The following is a 19,825-nucleotide window of genomic DNA, read 5'->3' on the forward strand; positions in this document are numbered from 1 at the left end:
CTGTGTCATTGAATCAAATTTCAGGCACGCACACATACACAGTCAGACATGTAACATTTTTACGTGTATGACCGATTTTAACCCGCCATGTAGGCAGCCATACTCCGCTTTCGGGGGTGTGCATGCTGGGTATGTTCTTGTTTCCATAACCCACCGAACGCTGACATGGATTACAGGATCTTTAACGTGCGTATTTGGTTTTCCGTCTGCGTGCGTATACACACGAAGGGGGATCAGGCACTAGCAGGTCTGCACATATGTTGACCTGGGAGATCGGAAAAATCTCCACCCTTTACCCACCAGGCACCACCGAGATTCGAACCCGGGACCCTCAGATTGAAAATCCACCGCCTTAACCATTCGGCTATTTGTGTAGTTGCTGCTGAAAATGCTGCAAATGTACAAGTCAACAAGAAAAGAATGGAGGAGAGGATTTCGGGCGACAGTACAGCAATGAGAAAGCATGACAGAAGTGAAGCAACATCCTTTGTGCGTCAAGAAGAAAAGAAATGGAGAGACAGACGGGCAGACAGAAAGACAGGCAGAGCCTGGTGAGTGAGAAAATAGCAAATTACACACACACACACACACACACACACACACACTCTCTCTCTCTCTCTCTCTCTCTCACTAACTCATTCACTAACTTATTCACAGACACAAAAGCAATCAATAAAACAAGGATTTGTAATTTTATGTCATCAGGAAACACAAACATTACTGAACGATTTGTATACTCCCAAAACACCTTTTCTTTCTTTTCCTCTTACACATACATACACACGCGCGCGCTCGAACACACACACACACACACTAACACACACTAACACGCACTGACACGCGGGCACGCGCGCACGGGCACACATACACACACAAGTTCCTAATGTCAATGAAACCATGCAAAGACCGTATCCGCATCTGTCAGGGCTGATTATTTCCACCAGACCGGTTGTTGAAAACTAAAGACAACCATTCACGTTTGTTTAGAATCCTGTGTTTTTCTATGTCAAATGATTCGTCCCTTTAAACAGACAGGCGTCAGCGAAAAACTTATGTCTGGGGACAGACATGGCGGCGGGAGCAGCGGTGTGAAGTCATGGTGTTGCAGTCAAAGATCGACAGTCTCCATTTAAACAATCTTCTGATCATAATCTTTAATAAGTAAAATAGGTCTTCAAAATATTGGAATACATGTACATACAAACACTAAAACCGTTATCATTATGAAAATGATTAGACTTTACAACGGAAAAAATAATCAATGTCCCTTAGACTTGAACCACGGGAACAGACAGCCGCGTTAAAAACAAAACTCACTGAAATTCATTCTGAGGAAATTGATTAATTCATTCTGCATAAATGTTTTCAGTGCATACACCCTTTTGTGCAACAAGAAGGTGAAACTGAGGAAAAAAAAGTGATGAAATAGCATATGAATATATAAAAAAAGAATAATTCAAACTCGCCCATGAAGAGTTTTAAACGAAATGGGCGGACCACATCCATTATTCTTGTCAACTGAAGGTACACGTGATGGATGAAAATAGTAACTTCTCACTCAGGGAATGCTTTTGCAAAGTTGGAAGTTAAGTAAACTCCACGTTACATGTTAATCATATTCAACCCATGAAACACTGGATACAAGTAAATAACATTACGACAGACGAAACCCACACAAAATCTAAATCATCAACTAAATGTAAACAAGCAATCCCGCGTTCAGAGATTTTGATGAACAAAATAGAAATCAGCGACATCATTCAAAAACTCCCTCATAATTTTGAGAAAAACAACAACATAACACACGAAATGATACTGGGAAAAGGTTTCTGTTGAGAACAGGCATAACAAACAGCATTATTATAAACAATCTGGGTTTTGAAGACCATGATATGTGCACTTTTGTCAAAGACCGTATCCATGTGACCGTTAGCATTTGTTTCCTTTTCTGGGCACATTTTCAACAGATCCTCTTAAAAGGACATGAAAATTGTGCTCGACTTATATAGAACTAAAGAAAAATGCACTATTGCAAGTAATCCCTTTATCTGTGAAGTCAGGATAAACTTTACACCTAAACTTTCTTGAAAGAGTCAAAAAAAAAAGGAAAAGAAATCATATGCATTTTTTAATTGTTCATGAATATAATAGAATAAAAATAAATGTTTTTCTTTTATCGTCAAACTGTGTATCGTGATCATAAGGAATATCTGGAGGCGGAAGGTGGAACGTGTGTTGTGTAGAGTATCCTGAAACTCCCAGTGTGAATGGACACGTATTTAATAACAAAATGAAAGAACATATTCAAAATTACCCCCGTTATTTCATTTTATTTATTTACTTATTTATTCAGTTTTGCATATCCAGTGGATACTGCTATTCTCTTAAGACTTTGATACTTTCCTCCGAAGTCCGAGACATCTTCATCACCCTGAAATGAAAATGAAGGCAATCACTATGATTCCTGACTTTTGGGACATCCTGCAGAAGTACAAACACAAATTGAAAATCACGCAAATACACGTGCACGCTGGCACATACACACACGCACACACATATGCACTGACGCACGCACGCACGTACGGTACATCAATGCACATGTTCTCTTGAACGAACACACGCCATAACGAGCTAATGAGTAGGCCGCCAATATATTACTACTGGCTGTCGTATAATTCTCTTATTAGCTTCGTGTTGCTTCAAGTGACTGCGCATTAAATGAAAAAATAAATTCAGAGTAGGGAAAATACAACTAGACATTCAATGTTCTTGAAAAAAAACCCCAAAAAACAAACAAAAAAACAAACAAAAACACCCCCCCCCCCCCCAAAACAGCAACTCAAAATATCGAGTAAAATGAAATTAGACCCAGTACTAAAAACCTAATTATTGTCTTCCACATGGAAATTGGAGAGTAGGCCTGAGTGCACCTGATCAGCGCGTCTGTCACAGAAAAAAAAGGCATTGCTGACATATAGGCGGTCTAAGGAAATCAACACAAAATAGTACATCAGTCTACAAACATATCACAACCACAACTCATGTCTGTTCTTCTGTCAAAATTTTCTTTCAGTTTTTTACTTCTGTGTCATCTTGTGAATGCCACTGTACATGCCTTCACGACGACAAAATAAGAAAATAAAAATACATTATCAAACAAAATCAGAAGCATGAGAACCCACAGTGCAAAATCGTTATCTGTTACATCGTTTGCGTGTCTCGCGACCTCTGTTCAGTAACTGTTGTGTGTGTACATGCATTTTTGGCTGTGAGGTCCAACCGAAAAATAGGACATTAAATGCTGTGTCGTAATTTGCCAAACCTGGCTTCAGAAAGAGAAAACAATGGCACCCACTTTTCATTTTGGTGTGGATACTTTGCTGTGCCAGTCTGTATCTGCAGACACTGAGAATTGAATTGACTTTAATTAATATCCTGTCTGCCAAACCTGTTTCTCAACATTCTCAACAGCCTGACGCTGAGCGTGTTGTGTGTGGCACTGGTTTCCATTCCATTATCAATTCAGTTGTTCTCCCTCCACCTGGTTTCAGTTGAACACCACCAACACTTCATGCCTCTTACAATCCTTAAGAGGATATCTGATTAAGGCAGTCACTTCACACAAGGTGCAAAGAGCCTAATCATTACTTTATCACAAAGGTCAGTGCTTTATGTTTGCTAAACTTTTGAACGACTTCTGTTCAACTTCATCATTCGATACGCAAAATACAGCCATGGCTCTCTGGCTTAGTTTGGTTACGTTCCTTGTTTGGCCACTCTCTTTGTCTGGGCACGGACCTTGCCCTCTTAGTTATGGTCGCCATCTACGCGGGTCGCGTGCCCTGCGGCGGTTCTTTTTGATCTTTATGCCGAGCATAATACCGCCCAGCACAGGACTCAGCCCCACCATCACCACCCCCACTCCCGCCGCCAGGACCAGGCCACACGCTCCTCCCAGCACCTTGAGTCCTGTAACAATAACACTTCACTGTTCACCTCAACCCCTTTCTCTCTCGTTATCACACGCGTGCGGTGCGATCGTGAATACACACACATCATAAACCATTGTCAGATTAACAGTAGTGCTGACAACACACACACACACTTCTTGGTATTCACACCCAAACTACTCTGGATGGGAGAATGCATCTCCGCACATTTTACATCCAGCTAATCGATCCGCAATACAATTATCGGGGTCAGCAAGCCCATCTTCTCACTGCACGCGCATCAAACACTCATCTGCAGCATAAACTCACTCAACTGAAATAGACTGTCAGATCCACAATGACAACAGCGGCTGTACAGGACGGGAAAAGACAACAAGGGACAGCAAGACATTATGGGAATGCATGACATGGAGACGGTATGTGAAGGGGAGGGGACACACTGTGAAGCTACAACGCACCCAGAACAGATCCACGTATCAACCTGCGGGCCGCAACGTGCTTGCGCAGGAAGTTGTGTGAACACCCCAGGGGCGACAGCTTGCTGGAGTGGGTGCCCAGTGTGTACTTGAAAAGCCGGTTGCTGTAAATACCGTGGTTGGTGCGAGTCAGGTAGTACTTCTGGCCGCAGTCATAGCAGAAATCTGTGGCGCAGCGGCTACATACCATGTGGTTACAGCCTGAAGACCGCTGAATGTACACCTGTGAAGAGCAACAAAGGGTGAAAAATGTTTGTGATGTAAAAAATAACAGACACTGTTTTTAGATCCTCATTAATGCAATCATCCAATACTTTACCTGAACTGTGGACATGAACAAAAAATACTGGTTGGTACACACGTGTAGTATGGTCTGATTGTGTTGACAAATAACGAGAGAGAGAGGGAGAGAGAGAGAGAGAGAGAAGAAAAAGCAATATGCATCATTTGCTTTCAATCAAAATACATAAACAACATCATGTCCGAGTCATCTGACATTCCCTCTCCATCGTTTACATTATTTTCTTTTGAATAAGTAGATTCATTCATACCAATGAATACATGACAAAACTTATTAAACGACTGCTCATTTGATACGCTATTGTATATCAAGGACTTTGCTAAGTGACCTAATGGTTTGCCAAGAAAAAAAGCATTGGGTCACTAATCGATTGTTTTAAGTTTTGCTGAGCTTGCTTGATCAAACGTTTTTGTTGTTGCTGTTGTTGTTGTCTCTTTAACATTAGCCTCCCTCTTTTCTTTACATGCTTTCTTTGATCGTTTAAATTTCCTTAATAACACCATGTCGCAAGAGGAAACATTATGATTTTGTGTAACTTCGTCCTTCTAGCTCTTCCACTAGTCACTGCGACGATACCGTCTACTGTCTGCAGTCAGTGGTCAGTGGAAGAGGTCAAGATTCTTGTTCTACCCCTCCCCTTCCCCCCTTCACGTTCCAGTTTCAGAGGGAGGACAGAAAGGACATCCATCATCAACTTTTATTGTGTGGTCATCACCCAAGATCCAAGTGGGTGTAACAACAGATGCAGTTAAAATGTATGCAGGATTAATAAGGACATGATCTGGTGGTCTATATTCAGGCTCAATATTGTAAGATGATGTTGTCTCTGGAGTCTCTTCTTTTGGTTAACAAAGTTTTTCAACAAGTTCTTCAAACTTTGCTTTTCTAGCAGCAGCTCCTTTCCGACCCACTTCAGCTTTCTTCAGATTCTTTGTTACTCTGTCCATCCTTATTATTGATAAAGTATTCATTACTTGTAGCCAAGCGCTCAATACGACTGGCTACTAACTGTGGCTACTAACAGCACAAGCTGAAAGCTGAGCTATAGCAGATGCCTTTTTCACAATTAACTTGCCGGCCTTCAATGACTCACTGTCATTTTTTGTGTGTGACGCCATTATTGGTTTGAATGCAAAGCCCATTCTAAACCTATTCTCTAAACATCTATTTAATCAAGTCTCTGTATCGTTCACTGCAATATTATATTTGCTGTGCTTACACACACACTTTAATCAGTGAGAAGCATGCTTGATTTCAGTTTAATCCTTCACCAGAGTAAAGATTTCAACTGACGCTAAGCTTACGTCATTCTGTCCTTCTCGCCACTCAACCACTCCTCAGCCAGTGTGGTTGTACGCCATTGGGTGAGCTCTAATCTGTGCTTCTTTTGTCAGATCAGTAAATTACAAGTATTATATACTGTCTATTCCATTTGTGTTTGCCTACGTTAAACTGATTTACGCAGTTTGTAATTTTCTGTGATGAGCTCGCTAAAACTGATCGGTTCATGTGACTTAAATTAAGATTATAAATTCATCTTAATTAATCAACACTTCATTTTATACTCATTAAAAAGTAGGTGTTGAGCTCTTTCTTTTGCGACCTATCCGACGTAAATCGGTTCACGAATCATTTGGAAATCTATCACTGAACACCTTGTCACAAGCACAATTCTAAGCAAATTTAGCCGATTCGCTTCACGGGCCACACTAGCGTCAGTGCAGTTCGCTTAACTTGCATAAATTGAAGGAGTAGGTGATCATCTGGTCACTTTTCACCTGGCCAGTCACCGGCTAGAGCCTGCTCTCTCTCTCTTGCTGTGTCACAAACAGTGTGTATTGTGTGTGTTCCAACAACGGCCGACATCTCGCTACATATCGCTGTAACTACTGTGTGTAAAATGTGCTATTTGTAAATTCTATTCTTCAACACAGTACTTGTGTTCATATGAGTATGTTGATATTGCCTTAGTTTGGTTTACTTCATTAAGTTATTGCTTTGACATGTAGTCACAGCTCAGCTATGACTGATCTAAATAATCGCCATGTCGCCAAGTGCTCGTAGCAGTATTCCATCACAGTCAGTGACGTCTCTGGGCGTTGATAGTTTGTTCAGGAATGTTCTAGGATGACACCGCGTTCTTTCTCATTTTCTGTCACTAATGATGGTTAGGTTACTTATCCCGCTTCAGCGAAGGAGATTTGAATGTTGAGCACAAGCTTAGCTATGTTGATATTTGGCTTTGTTGCAAGGATTACTTGTGTAAGTTCATTCACCACTTAATGGTTAACTCACTCAGTACGGCCAGGCCTCTCTTCTCCTCTACACAGACCCCTCGGATGTCCAGTGGGTGTCTTTATGACCCAACCTTTAGCTTCCGTCGTCAGAATTGTGGTATTCTTTGTCAACATTCTTCAGTGTAAGAGCCTTCCGCTTGTAATATTTTGATGGTTGTAATTGGGGTGAAACGCTGTTAACGTCGTCTCTTTCGCCGTTCGTATGGAGAGAGTTAAGCTATGACAATTCTTCCAATCTTTGTGTTGTGCACTGACTTGCCATCTGGTCTCTCAGTCTGCCAGCATTTTATCAAAGCCACTGATTCTATTATCTTGTTTATTATTCATGTATTATTTCACATGCCAATATCAATTATGCTGCTACAGTGTTTCACTGATTCTCAGTACTCTAAGATGTGTGTAGTATTCTGTTGTTGTGATTACAAGATAATGTTGTAGTCATATCAATGACGGAGTCTCCCGTCGGACAGATGAGTAAGGAGGCAGGCTTATCTGTTGGTGCGTGTCCTCATATGGGAGAAGAGGCCGATTCTGGATGCGCAGCACTTCCCACAGGTGTTGCAAGGGAAAACGTCTCCAGAAGTTGAGCCCTGGCAAGCGTTCTCTTGTTTTCAAACGTCTTTATGCCACTAGAGCACAGCATCCTCCCGCGAGAGCGGTCAAGGACATCAATTTCCCAGGAAGCGATGTCTATGTCACAGGCTTTGAGGTTTGTCTTCAAGGTATCCTTGAAGCGCTTGCAGGGTCTTCCAGGTTCGCGGTGGCCTTCCTTCAGCTGGCCATACAAGAGCATTTTCGGGATCCCGCCTGTCTGTCATGCAGACATGTCCTGTCCATCGTAGCTGGCACTGGATCAGCAGCTGGAGTTTGAATACCCTGTCTTGCCACTTTATGCTGAGGATCTTTCGTAGGCATCTCTGGTGAAACTGCTCAAGTTGTTGAATGTGACGGCAATGTTACGTCGTCCATGTTTCACAGCAGTACAACAAGGTGGTCAGCACAACAGCTCTGTAGGTTTTGATTTTGGTGCTGAGCCTGATGCCTTTGTTGTTCCACAGCCTGTTGTTGAGTCTGCCGAAGGTGGACCTGGCCTTGGTGATGTGCAGCATCACTTCTGCATCAAGGGCTCCGCTGCTGCATAGGGTGCTGCCCAGGTAGCAAAACTTGTCGACTGACTTGATCTCTGTGTCATCGATCTTGATTGCACGTGGGGGGAAGGCAATGGCGTTCTGTAAGCTAGCTGGTTGGTACATGGACTCGGTCTTGCTGAGGCTGATGTGAGTCCAAAGCGCCTGCAGGAGGTTGAGAACCTGGCCTGTCCTCCTGAGACTGTTGCAATAAGCCTTTCACGTTTACTGTCTTTGTGAGATGGTGTCTCACTTTTCCCTTCACCAAGTATTTGTTCAAGCAGTTTGTCGGTTGCCATCTTATATTTATATTAATACCTTATAAATTGAAAATAGTGACAAATAACATATCCCCAAATAAAAAATGCTAAGCGATTATTGATAAATGTTAAGCTATCATCTAACGTTGTTATAATTCTTAAATACATTTAACAATAACAGTTTATAATAATAACAATAATAATAATAATAATGCAGGCTGACATATAGCACAGTACCCCCATCTCAGATAGGGCTCATCATGCTTTACAATATACAAATTTAGGGCTGTATCATGTAAATATATATACAAATTCAACACAGTCTCACATGACATTGGCTAAAATATACATATTTAAGACTAAGTGACATAAAAATATGTCAGTCAACATAGGCACCCTCACAGTTGCAAATCACAAAGGCACAATTCACAGCAAAACAAAGCACATCACAATCACCACAGTCCAAAATAAACACCAAGGAACCAAGCATCACAAAAAAACACAACAAAATCATCACAAATGCATACATATCAGCACAAAGAGCACATCCAGCATTAGATCACAGCAAGCACAAGCAGATGGAAAAGTTTCATTGAAAAAAGTACAGTTTGAAAAGATATGTTTTGAGTGTTCTCTTGAATGTGGACGTTGGAGTGTAACCACTGAGCTGAATGGGAGGAGTGAATTAGGTGCAACAAAAGAAAAGGAACGTTCACTTAAGTTTTTGTACAACTCTTTGGAATCTATACACAGCGTGCACTTGTCATTTAAAGAACGAAGTTGTCTGGATGGTGGATAGACAGGAAGTAGATCCGAAAAGTAGACAGGACAAGAATCAGTGAAGAAGTGACAGAGGACTGAGAGTTTGTATTGTATTCATGCTTGAATGGAGAGCCAGTGAAGGGAAGCGAGTAGGGTAGTGACATGTTGACGTTTCTTAGTTTTGAGAGTGAGTCGTGCTGCAGAGTTTTGAACTTAATCCATAGACTGATCAGTCTTTGATATCAGCTTCGCGTGTTTGGTTTCTGCTTATAGATTTCTCACTTTGTCTCGTTCTTGTCGTGTAGAAATAACAACATATACTCATAAATATTCTTCGAATGAATCCCTATCCTTACAGCAGAATAAAGCTGTCACGTAAGAGCATGTATTAATCACGTGATGCTGATGACGAATGGTTGTCGTCATGCTCATCCGGGTAGTGCAGACTCATTTCCTCCATCTTAAACTGGAGTTCAGAATAAATCTTTGTACTTTTCACATTACTGTGGTCTTATGTTTTCCTTTGTCCTCCCGCTCATCTATTGTTACTGCAAAATATAATCTTAGTGGCGAGCATCGCTACATGGTGGCAGAGCGAGGTTTATACCTTTGTTTTCAACGGAACAGAATAGAAGAGCGTCATAAAGATGGGTCCGTTCAAGGCGCCCGATGCCTTTGATTTTGCACAGCCAACGATGTCGCCAGAGTGGAAACAGAGATTTTTACGCTACAGGTCAGCGTCTAAACTGGAGAAGAATGAAGAATCAGTCCAAGTAAGTGCTCTTATTTATGCCATGGGTAACGACGCAGAGAGAATCTTTGCTTCATTCGGGCTCAGTGAAATAGATTCCAAAAAGTTTGAAGTTGTCCTTGGCAAGTTTGATGGATATTTCATTCCCAAGCGAAATATCATCCATGAAAGAGCAAGATTTCACGCCAGAAGTCAGAAGCAACTGCAGATTTCAAAGAAAAAGAAGAATCCATCAGAGACAGGCTTGTGCTAGGTGTTCTTGACACAGAACTGTCAGAGAAGCTCCAACTGAAACCAGATCTAACGCTCCAGGATGCAGTGCAGGAATCGAGACAGCATGAGTTAGTGAAAACACAGCTATCAGAGCAACGTCAGTCCAGCGTTGACGCACTATACGGCAGCAAAGGCGGCGATAGTGGTCATAGGCAGAATTGGCACAGAGGTGGCCCTGGCAGCGCTCGTCGAGGCGGCAGCAGTCACACTCCATCAGGCAAAGGCAGCTCAGCCCAAGGCGGGAAAAAGGTGCAAGAAGTGTGGACGCATGAATCACTTTGCGGCAGTCTGCAGAAGCAGGAAGTTCGTCAACGCAGTAGACGACGTACCACATCGGAAGGAGCACGTTAAGTTGGCGTCACACATTGAACACTCAGAAGAAAAGAAGCTTCAAGCAAGCCGCGAAGAAGAGAAAATGGAGGAACATTTTGTTGGAACATTGTGCTCAGAAGGCAGAAATGAACCACCGTGGATGACAACACTCAAATTCGGAGGCTGCGACGTCACGTTCAAGACATATAAGGAGCGGATGTGTCTATCATCTCGTCAGCTCAGTACAGAAAGCTGAAGCATCACAGATCAAGCGCAATTCTGCGTAGCCCAGGAGGTATCCTGCAGTGTGATGGACAATTTGTCGCCATCACCAAAGTCCATGACCAGCCACATTCACTTCGACTCTTAGTTGTACAGGCAAAGACTGATAACCTTCTCAGCAGAGAAGCAGCCGCAAGAATGGGTCTAGCCAAGAGGATTGAAGCCATAGAAATGCCTTTTGGCCAGCTCGACGACAAACAGGTCCAGTGCCCTCCAGTGAAGATAGTCCTGAAAGAAGGATCAGAGGCTTACAGCGTTCACTCAGCAAGAAGAATCCCGATACCCCTGTTAGACAAAGTCAAGGAAGAGCTCACCAAGATGCAGAAGACAGAGATCATAGAAGTAACAGAGCCGACGGACTGGTGTTCACCCATAGTACCAGTCATGAAGAAGCCAGGATCAGTGAGAATGTGCACAGACTACAAGCATCTGAATGCAGCAGTCAAGCGAGAACACAACACACTGCCAACGTTGGAAGATATCCTGCACAAGCTGTCCAGGTCTGCGATCTACAGCAAGTTAGATGCTACATCCGGATTTTACCAGATTCCATTCGACCCAGAGTCAGCAAAGCTCACCACCTTCATTACCCCATGTGGAAGATTCTGCTACAAAGGATTGCCATTTGGCATAACGTCAGCACCAGAGATCTTCCAAAGAACCATGGAGAACATACTCAAGGAAGAGTCTAATGTAATATGTTTCTTTGATGACATACATGTCTACAGTGAGAACGAGAAAGCCCACGAGCATCACCTTGACAGTGTGACGAGGAAACTGGCAAGCGTCAACCTGAAGCTGAATCGCGAGAAGTGCGAATTCAGGAAGAATGAGATTGAGTTCTTGGGTCATCGATTCAGCAAGAACGGCATTTCACCAGATCCAGCAAAAGTGGAAGCCATCATGACCATGTCAGATCCAACCAATGTTCCTGAGTTGAGCAGGATGCTTAGCATGATTAACTTCTTTGGCCACTACTTGCCCAACCTGTCAACTGTGCTCCAGCCAGTGACACAACTTCTGGAGAAGGATCGTGCATGGTTATGGGATCCAGCACAGATCAAGGCCATGACCACTGTGAAGAAGATGCTTACCTCGACACCAACGCTAGCATTCTACGATCCGAGGAAGTCAACCATAGTGAGTGCAGATGCAAGCAGTTATGGGATCGGAGGTGTGTTGCTGCAGGAACACCCAGAAGGCATCAAATCTGTCGCATACTGTTCAAGAACTCTGACTCCCACCGAATGCAGATATGCCCAGATTGAGAAAGAGACACTGGCAGCAGATTGGTCATGTGAGAAGTTCAACAGATACCTGGTAGGCCTGGAAAATGTGAGGCTTCAGACAGATCACAAGCCCCTCGTGCCCATCATCAACTACAAAGATCTCCAAGATACACCCTTACGATGTCAGAGAATGCTGATGCGTCTTATGAGATTCAGCATCAGAGCTGAATACGTGCCCGGGAAGAAGCTCATCGTAGCAGATGCTCTATCTCACAGCCCTCAGTCCACCACTGGAAAACAAGAAGAGGCCACCGCGCTGATTGAAAATGTGGAAGCCTACCTCGACAGTGTGGACATTTCCTGGTCTTGCGCAGCGTCAGACAAACGCATGCAAGAAATCGCAGAGGAATCAAGAAAAGACAGACTGATCCAAGAAGCACTTCGTTACACACGCGAAGGATGGCCACAATACGTCACCGACGTTGAGGATGGATTGCGTGACTACTATGCAGTTCGCAGTGAACTCAGCGAGCATCAGGGTCTTCTCACTCGGGGAAACTGCGTCGTTGTTCCAGCTCCGCTACACAACGACATCCTACACAGAATTCATGAAGGCCATCAAGGGATCACAAAGTGCAGAGAGAGGGTTAAGGCAGCAGTCTGGTGACCCGGAACTAGCGCCGGAATCAAGAAGATGGTGGAAGAATGCAAGCATTGCCAGGAGAAGAGACCCACGCAGCCCAAAGAACCATTGATTACAACAGAGCTACCCCAGTCAGCATTCCAGAAGTGTGGCGCAGATCTATGCGAATTCAAGGGAGAGCCATACCTCGTCGTTGTGGATTACTACTCTCGCTACTTAGAGCTGGCTCACCTGAAGAAGATCACCACAACAAAAGTCATCAAGAACATGAAAGACATTTTCGCACGTCAGGGTATCCCCGAGATTTCGTCACCGATAATGGAAAGCAGTTTACGTCAAAGGAGTTCCAGATTTTCGCAACGGAGTGGGGATTTAAACACGTCACAAGTCCACATAATCCACAGGTGAACGGTGAAGCCGAGCGAGCCGTACAGACAGTAAAGAAGATACTGTCGCAAGACGATCCAGCTCTCGCGATTCTCATCTACAGACACACCATTTGAAGCTACAGGCTACAGCCCAGCACAGCTTGCATCAGCAGGAAGAAGTTTGAGAACCACACTCCCAACACTGTCTGAAAACCTCGAGCCTAGAGTCTGTGAGAAATCAGCAGTAGAAGCCAGTGGTACAAAGGCAAAGAAGAACAGACATTTGACAAGCGTCATGGAGTACGGCCTCTAGATACACTTCATCCAGGTGACATCGTGATGCAGAAGCTCGACGGTGAGGAGAGTTAGAGAAGCCCTGCAGTGGTGCAGCAGCAAGTCGCACCAAGATCCTACATGGTGGAAACGCCGTGAGGCAAGTTCCGACGCAACAGGCGTCACCTCAGGCGTTCACGTGGTCTACAGCCTGAGCAGTCCACTCCCTACCCCATTCCAGTCCAAACTGACCTTTCCCTATGCAATTCCCAAATCCCAGTATCCAGTGACCAGAAGAGTGGTGCAAGTCATAAAGCACCCAATGCAGTCCAGAGCGGCTCTAACGTAAACACAGAGCAAGGCTCGGGCCCGCGTCCAGGGCCAGTGTCCAGTGACAACGCCAGTAGCAGTGGTGCCAGCCCAGATGCAGGAGGGTCCACCAGCAGTTCACCTCTACGGGGCGCCATCAACAGCGGTCCGACACTGGTAACAACACGCAGCGGCAGAGTCATCACCATGCCAGCCTGCTACAGAGAGATTGAAGTCATCGCCCATGCAGGGAAGTGAACTTTATTTCGTTGAGCCATTCAAGCAAGTTTGAATTGTAATTCATGAACTTTTAACTGAGAGAAAAGCAAAATTTCATTTCCAGAGATGCGAACAGTCGTTTTACGTACAACAGTTCTACCTGTATTATTCATGAGCGTATCACTGCCTAGAGATATTTTGAATGCTAATCGAGCAGTGCCTTGAATTGAACGATCATGTCATCAAGTCCTAAATTGGGAAAGCGAACAAGAAGCTGTTGATTTTGATCAACAGTTGATGGGTTGTTCATTATCACAACAGTTTGGCATGTCACCTTGATTCCCTGTGGCTCTCGCAGTCTCCCCATTGGGTTTAGCATTCTTCTGAACATTTTTGAATAAAGATATATCATTATCCATTTAAAATGAACCAGTTCATATGGGCGCTTCCTCTTTGCAAGTAGAATTATTTAGGGGTGCGGTTGATGATTATTACAATTAGTTGGGATTAGAACCCACTGCTGGAAGACAATATCATAATTTTTAACTTGAGAATGGACAGTTGTAGTTTCTGTTGGTAACAGAGCCCGTCAAACACGGATCTCCGCAGATCTGAAGAAAGCAGATACATGTAATGGTGTGCTTGAAGTGATGGCAACGTCTCCTTTACTGTGGACTTCAAAGAATTTCTTAAATGCCCGATATACACCAAAATAACATGATTTAAATGGCGATATAACATCGAATACCGTAATCGATTTATTACGCTAAAAATATTGTTTAAATATTTATTTTTTAACGCCATTGGTAGACACTCTTTAGTGCTGTGAGTAAATCAACTTACTCTTGACCCGAACATGCTTGGTTCGAATCTGCTTTTGTGCCTTTTTTTTCTTTTTCTTTTTGTTTGTTTTTGTTTTTTTAACCCAAAGCTTTATAATACGAAAAGTGAGTCTTGAAGACCTTGCCTATCTTGCTCAATTTTTATTGTAAGTTCTGACGTTCTTGCCGTGTTGTAAGTGACATAACTTGGATTTTGTAGGATGAAGGGCCGTATAATCTAAATCGTCCATTCAACATTATCTACATCCGTTTGTAAATTGATGTACACTATATTGGCATTTTATCTTTGTTCTGAAGAGTAGTATTGTCAGCAAAATGTTCACAAGGTGATAAAACATGCCAAGGATGATCATTAATATAAACTGAAAATAAACTTGGACCTAAAACTTATCCCAATGGAACTCCATTTTAACTGGCATGAAAGAGGGTACAGCAGAATCTTGAAAAACAACTGTTCTACTAATAAAGAACCAGGATATACGACTGACTGATTCTGTGGATAAGGTATGATATATGCAAGTCTCCTTGAGACAAGATCGTGAAAGCTCTAACGAAATAATCAAATTTATATTGTTCCACTGATCAAATCACTATCAATATTTTAATGCAACAGACAGAGAGAGAGAAAAAAAAATTATTGACAATACCCGCAATCTTAATGTCAATGGGGAATAATCTCAGAGTTCCCAGAAAAGATCAGTGACGGGAAAAACTGTGTTAAAAAAATCTTGTTATACATACATGTACACACACCCATGCAAGCATGAATGATACGCAGATGTATACACGCCTACATAGGCTATCTTACCGAATCAACGAATAATTTCAAAACAACCGATTTTATTTTCTCAGAAAGCCGCAATGCATTATTCATGTTATGCAGAAATCACTGTCTGTTTCATATTAATGTTCATTGACAAAAAAACCCTAAGTTTACTTTTTATTTGAACACGTCTGCGTGGGCATGATTAATGTTTTGCCCAATATCCAATGATAGTATCTCTTCTATTTCAGACGAAAGAATGCAACATAAATATTGTCTTGCAAATACAGGGATAAAGAACGAACCAAAATCATTCGAAATGTTCGCATGCTCTGTCGTGGAACACAAAATGAATCTGATTTCTCATCGTCGCATGCGTTTGCATCGGCAAAGAGGGCTATGTATCTTCATCAGCACATAGGCCTAAAGTTCTTTTGTGGAATCTAGCAAGAAAATCCGAGTACCATTTATTCGATGCTGTTATATTTTTCAGGTTCCACGACATTCTTAAACGAGAATTACACCGAACACACACACACACACACAGATTTATATATAATCATGTATACATGTATATCTGTATACATGTATGATTTCTCAAATACTTCCCAAAATGGAATGTCAGTTTAATTTGAAACATATTCTATCTTTGAGTTCTGAAACATATTTTCATCCCAGACGTGCTCGTTAAGCCACGCTAATCCAAATCCATTTTCAGTATGGACCGTTTGAGAGACTGAGGAACACACACACACACACACACACACACACACACACACACACACACACACGGACATGGAGAAAGTCTGTATCTATCTATCTATCTATATTGATTTACCTTGCATGTAGGGCATCTGTGTGCATTAACTTCTATCTGTCGTCCATATCCAAGAGTCCATTTTCTGAACTCCCTATCACCCCGCTGGTCACCACTTTCTTTGCATGTGACTCCCTCGTGCCAGGGCGCATGACAACTGAAGCACCATTGCAGGGCACAAGTTTGACAGATGACCATAACTCCGGTGGTTTTTTTCAAGCTTTTTCTGTCCATGTGTTTCGGATGGCCACAGCGAGGACAGGTCTTCCCTGTTGGGTCATTTCGTGCGTCAGTGAGAAATTTGTGATATTTCATCTTCGAACTAGCGGAAAGACTGGCGGAAATTTCGTGTTCTCTGAGTATGATGTGACATGAAGAGTTAGGGCACTGTATGTTCAAAACAATCCCTCCAGAGACTTTAGATTCCACATATCTTGAAAAACAACGGCTGCAAATTCTGAACTGACAGCAAACGCGTCGGTCAGTCCAATCATTTCCATAACAAATTTGGCACTCATCATGATTTTCAAGAATGTCGTCGTCTTCATCGTCAGTTTGAACTTGATCATCGTCTGTCAGGCCAGTATCTGAGTCACTTAATTCATGAGGCTGCGGCTGGTCATCACTCAGTAAGACGGTCTCTAACTGAGCGGTGACCTCATGAGACTCCAGTATCACGTCAGAATCAAACCAAGACAATATTCCCTTCAGCTCCTCTCTGTATTCACCTAGCCGTTCTGTCTCATTCTCTTCTTCACCGCAATGCTGCACTGTCTCATTCTCTTCTTCACCGCAATGCTGCACTGTCTCATTCTCTTCTTCACCGCAATGCTGCACTGTCTCATTCTCTTCTTCACTGCATGGCTGCACTGTCTCATTCTCTTCTTCACCTGCATGGCTGCACTGTCCCATTCTCTTCACTGCATGGCTGCACTGTCCCATTATCCTCTTCACTGCATTGGCTGCACTGTCCCCTTTATTCTCTCTCTTCACTGCATGGCTGCACTGTCCCATTATCCTCTTCACTGCATGGCTGCACTGTCCCATTCTCTTCTTCACTGCATGGCTGCACTGTCCCATTCTCTTCTTCACTGCATAGCTGCACTGTCCCATTATCCTCTTCACTGCCTAGTTGTACTGTCCCATTATCCTCTTCACTGCCTAGTTGTACTGTCCCATTATCTTCTTCACTGCATGGATGCACTGTCCCATTATCCTCTTCACTGCATGGCTGTACTGTCTCATTCTCTCCTTCACTGCATGGCTGCACTGTCCCATTATCCTCTTCACTGCATGGCTGCACTGTCCCCTTCTCTTCTTCACTGCATGGCTGCACTGTCCCATTATCCTCTTCACGTGCCATGCTTGCACTGTCCCATTCTCTCTTCACTGCCTAGGCTGTACTGTCCCATTATCCTCTTCACTGCCTAGTTGTACTGTCCCATTATCCTCTTCACTGCCTAGTTGTACTGTCCCATTATCTTCTTCACTGCCTAGTTGTACTGTCCCATTATCCTCTTCACTGCCTGGCTGTACTGTCCCATTATCCTCTTCACTGCCTAGTTGTACTGTCCCATTATCCTCTTCACTGCCTAGTTGTACTGTCCCATTATCCTCTTCACTGCCTAGTTGTACTGTCCCATTATCTTCTTCAATGCCTGGCTGCTTTGTTCCATTCTCTTTGTTCGCATGATGTAATGTCCCATTCAATTCGGTACCAGTATTCATAGTATCTGTATGAATGTTAGTATCAAGATCTGTATCAGACTGGGTCCTCACTGAGACAACATTGAGTCGAAAACAATCCTTTGTATATTTCAACCGAATTTCACCAAAGTGTGTTCCTGTCTTCTCTACGCCGTCGTAAGCTGTCAAATCGACCCTCTCACAAACCTGACGCCCTTGGTCCATGTTGTGGGACAGGTGTAGGACAGCAGCCACTGTTCCATTCACTCCTTCCTGGTCGTTAGCAGTCGCACTTCTCTTAACAACGCAGGTCTCCATTATCAATAGTGGAGCTGTGTCAACACCTCAAGCCTGGCCCCCAACAGCACAGCCGGATTGTTACGAACAACATGTCACTGCCATGTCACGTCACTCGTCAACAAAGAAAAAGCACAACTCACGCGTTGTTCCAGTAACGTAGCCGTGAAGTAATCACAAGTTTACATGAAACAGTTTACCGCAACAACAGTCCTGAAGAGTGATACAGAGATTGTGTCAACATGACGTTCCTGGCGTTTGTCGTTTTGGCCTATGGCTTTCGCCATTTATAATCGAGATTGTCAATCCTAAAAATAGTTGGTAAACAAGCCCGCATGGAACTGCACGTCACCCCATTTCAAGCCAGTCAGCTTCTAAAAATAACGGATCACGGATCCTTTCCTGCGATAGCTAAAGCCCACAGCACACGGGGCCTCAAGCAGCAGTACTTATCTGCCTTATTTCACCTTCAGCTGAAAAAAAACACATTTCTCAACAGTTTGTTCTTACAGAGTTTGCCATATGACTTGTAATTATATATATCAGTGTTTTAATAACACTGTTTGATAACTTACACACCATTGTATAATAGTGTGTTTTGATGTTTTCAATTGTAACTTGTGTTACTTCATATTAGAGAACTGTTGGTTCAGCACAAATACATGCTTACAGAATTGTTTTCTCCTTCATGGTCTGAATGCAACTGTAATTTCTTTTCTTTCTTTTCAAACCATATAGTTTGGAACTGTAAAATGTTGAAATCTGATTGTATCTGCAGTTATAACAGGCAAAGTTTATTGGTATGAAGTTGTGCCACTGATATGGAGAAGAAAGGAACTAACACAATTGGAGGTACAGGATTCTCACACATCAACACTAATGTAAATGAAAGATGCAACAACCTGAAGTTGTATGGATAACTGGATTTCCAAATATCATTTAGAGCAATACACACTTCAACTTTATTTCCATCCACACATCATGTGCAAGCACACACACACACACACACACCCCCCCCACACCACACCACCACCACACCACACACAAAAACACTACTGAGCACTCACACAAACACTACTGAACACACACACACACACACATACATCATCATCATCGTCTAATATCACTGATAGTGAAAAGATGCTGAACTAAAGAACGAACACCACACAACACCACACACAAACACACACACACACACCACCACCACCACACCACACACAAAAGCACTAACGAACACTCACACAAACACTACTGAACATACACCACTGAACTCTCTCTCTCTCTCTCTCTCACAGTCATTCCTTCATTTACTCCTTCACCCACATGCTCACTGTATACAAATATCATGGGATTTATGCAGACTGCAGCTAAGTGTGACTCTATTTTCTCATAGAAATCACAAATATGATTAGCGTTTGGTAAGCAACTGATTTCAGCATTTTAACTTCCTATCATTCTTATCCGCCTTATTTCACCTTCAGCTAAAATAAACATTTCCCAGCAGTTTATTCTTACAGAGTTTACCAAAAGACTTGTAATTATGTATATCAGTGTTTTAATAACACTGTTTGATAACTTACACACCGTT

The 19,825-nt window shown here is 42.8% G+C and overlaps 1 protein-coding gene across 1 annotated transcript; it reads right to left on the reverse strand.

Annotated features, from left to right (window-relative positions):
* Window positions 1–679: 679 nt before the first annotated feature.
* LOC143297881 (E3 ubiquitin-protein ligase RNF217-like) lies at window positions 680–18,560 on the reverse strand. The gene is made up of 3 exons (XM_076610409.1): window positions 18,148–18,560; window positions 4,409–4,649; window positions 680–3,969 (listed from the first exon to the last, which is right to left on the reverse strand). Exons 1-3 carry the CDS (start codon window positions 18,256–18,258, stop codon window positions 3,812–3,814), a joined length of 510 nt encoding a protein of 169 aa, XP_076466524.1. The 5' UTR covers window positions 18,259–18,560; the 3' UTR covers window positions 680–3,811.
* Between the last annotated feature and the right edge of the window lie 1,265 nt (window positions 18,561–19,825).

The sequence above is a fragment of the Babylonia areolata genome, chromosome 23 (genome assembly GCF_041734735.1).
Source record: "Babylonia areolata isolate BAREFJ2019XMU chromosome 23, ASM4173473v1, whole genome shotgun sequence".
Taxonomy (NCBI): Eukaryota; Metazoa; Mollusca; class Gastropoda; order Neogastropoda; family Buccinidae; genus Babylonia; species Babylonia areolata.

Coding starts and splice junctions, on each gene's coding strand:
- LOC143297881 (XM_076610409.1), bottom strand. CDS start 18,258: ATGGAGACCTGCGTTGTTAAGAGAAGTGCGACTGCTAACGACCAGGAA. Junction 4,650..18,147: donor ACATGGACCAAGGGCGTCAG/GTTTGTGAGAGG, acceptor TGCTCTTCACAG/GTGTACATTCAGCGGTCTTC. Junction 3,970..4,408: donor GATACGTGGATCTGTTCTGG/GTGCGTTGTAGC, acceptor TTATTGTTACAG/GACTCAAGGTGCTGGGAGGA.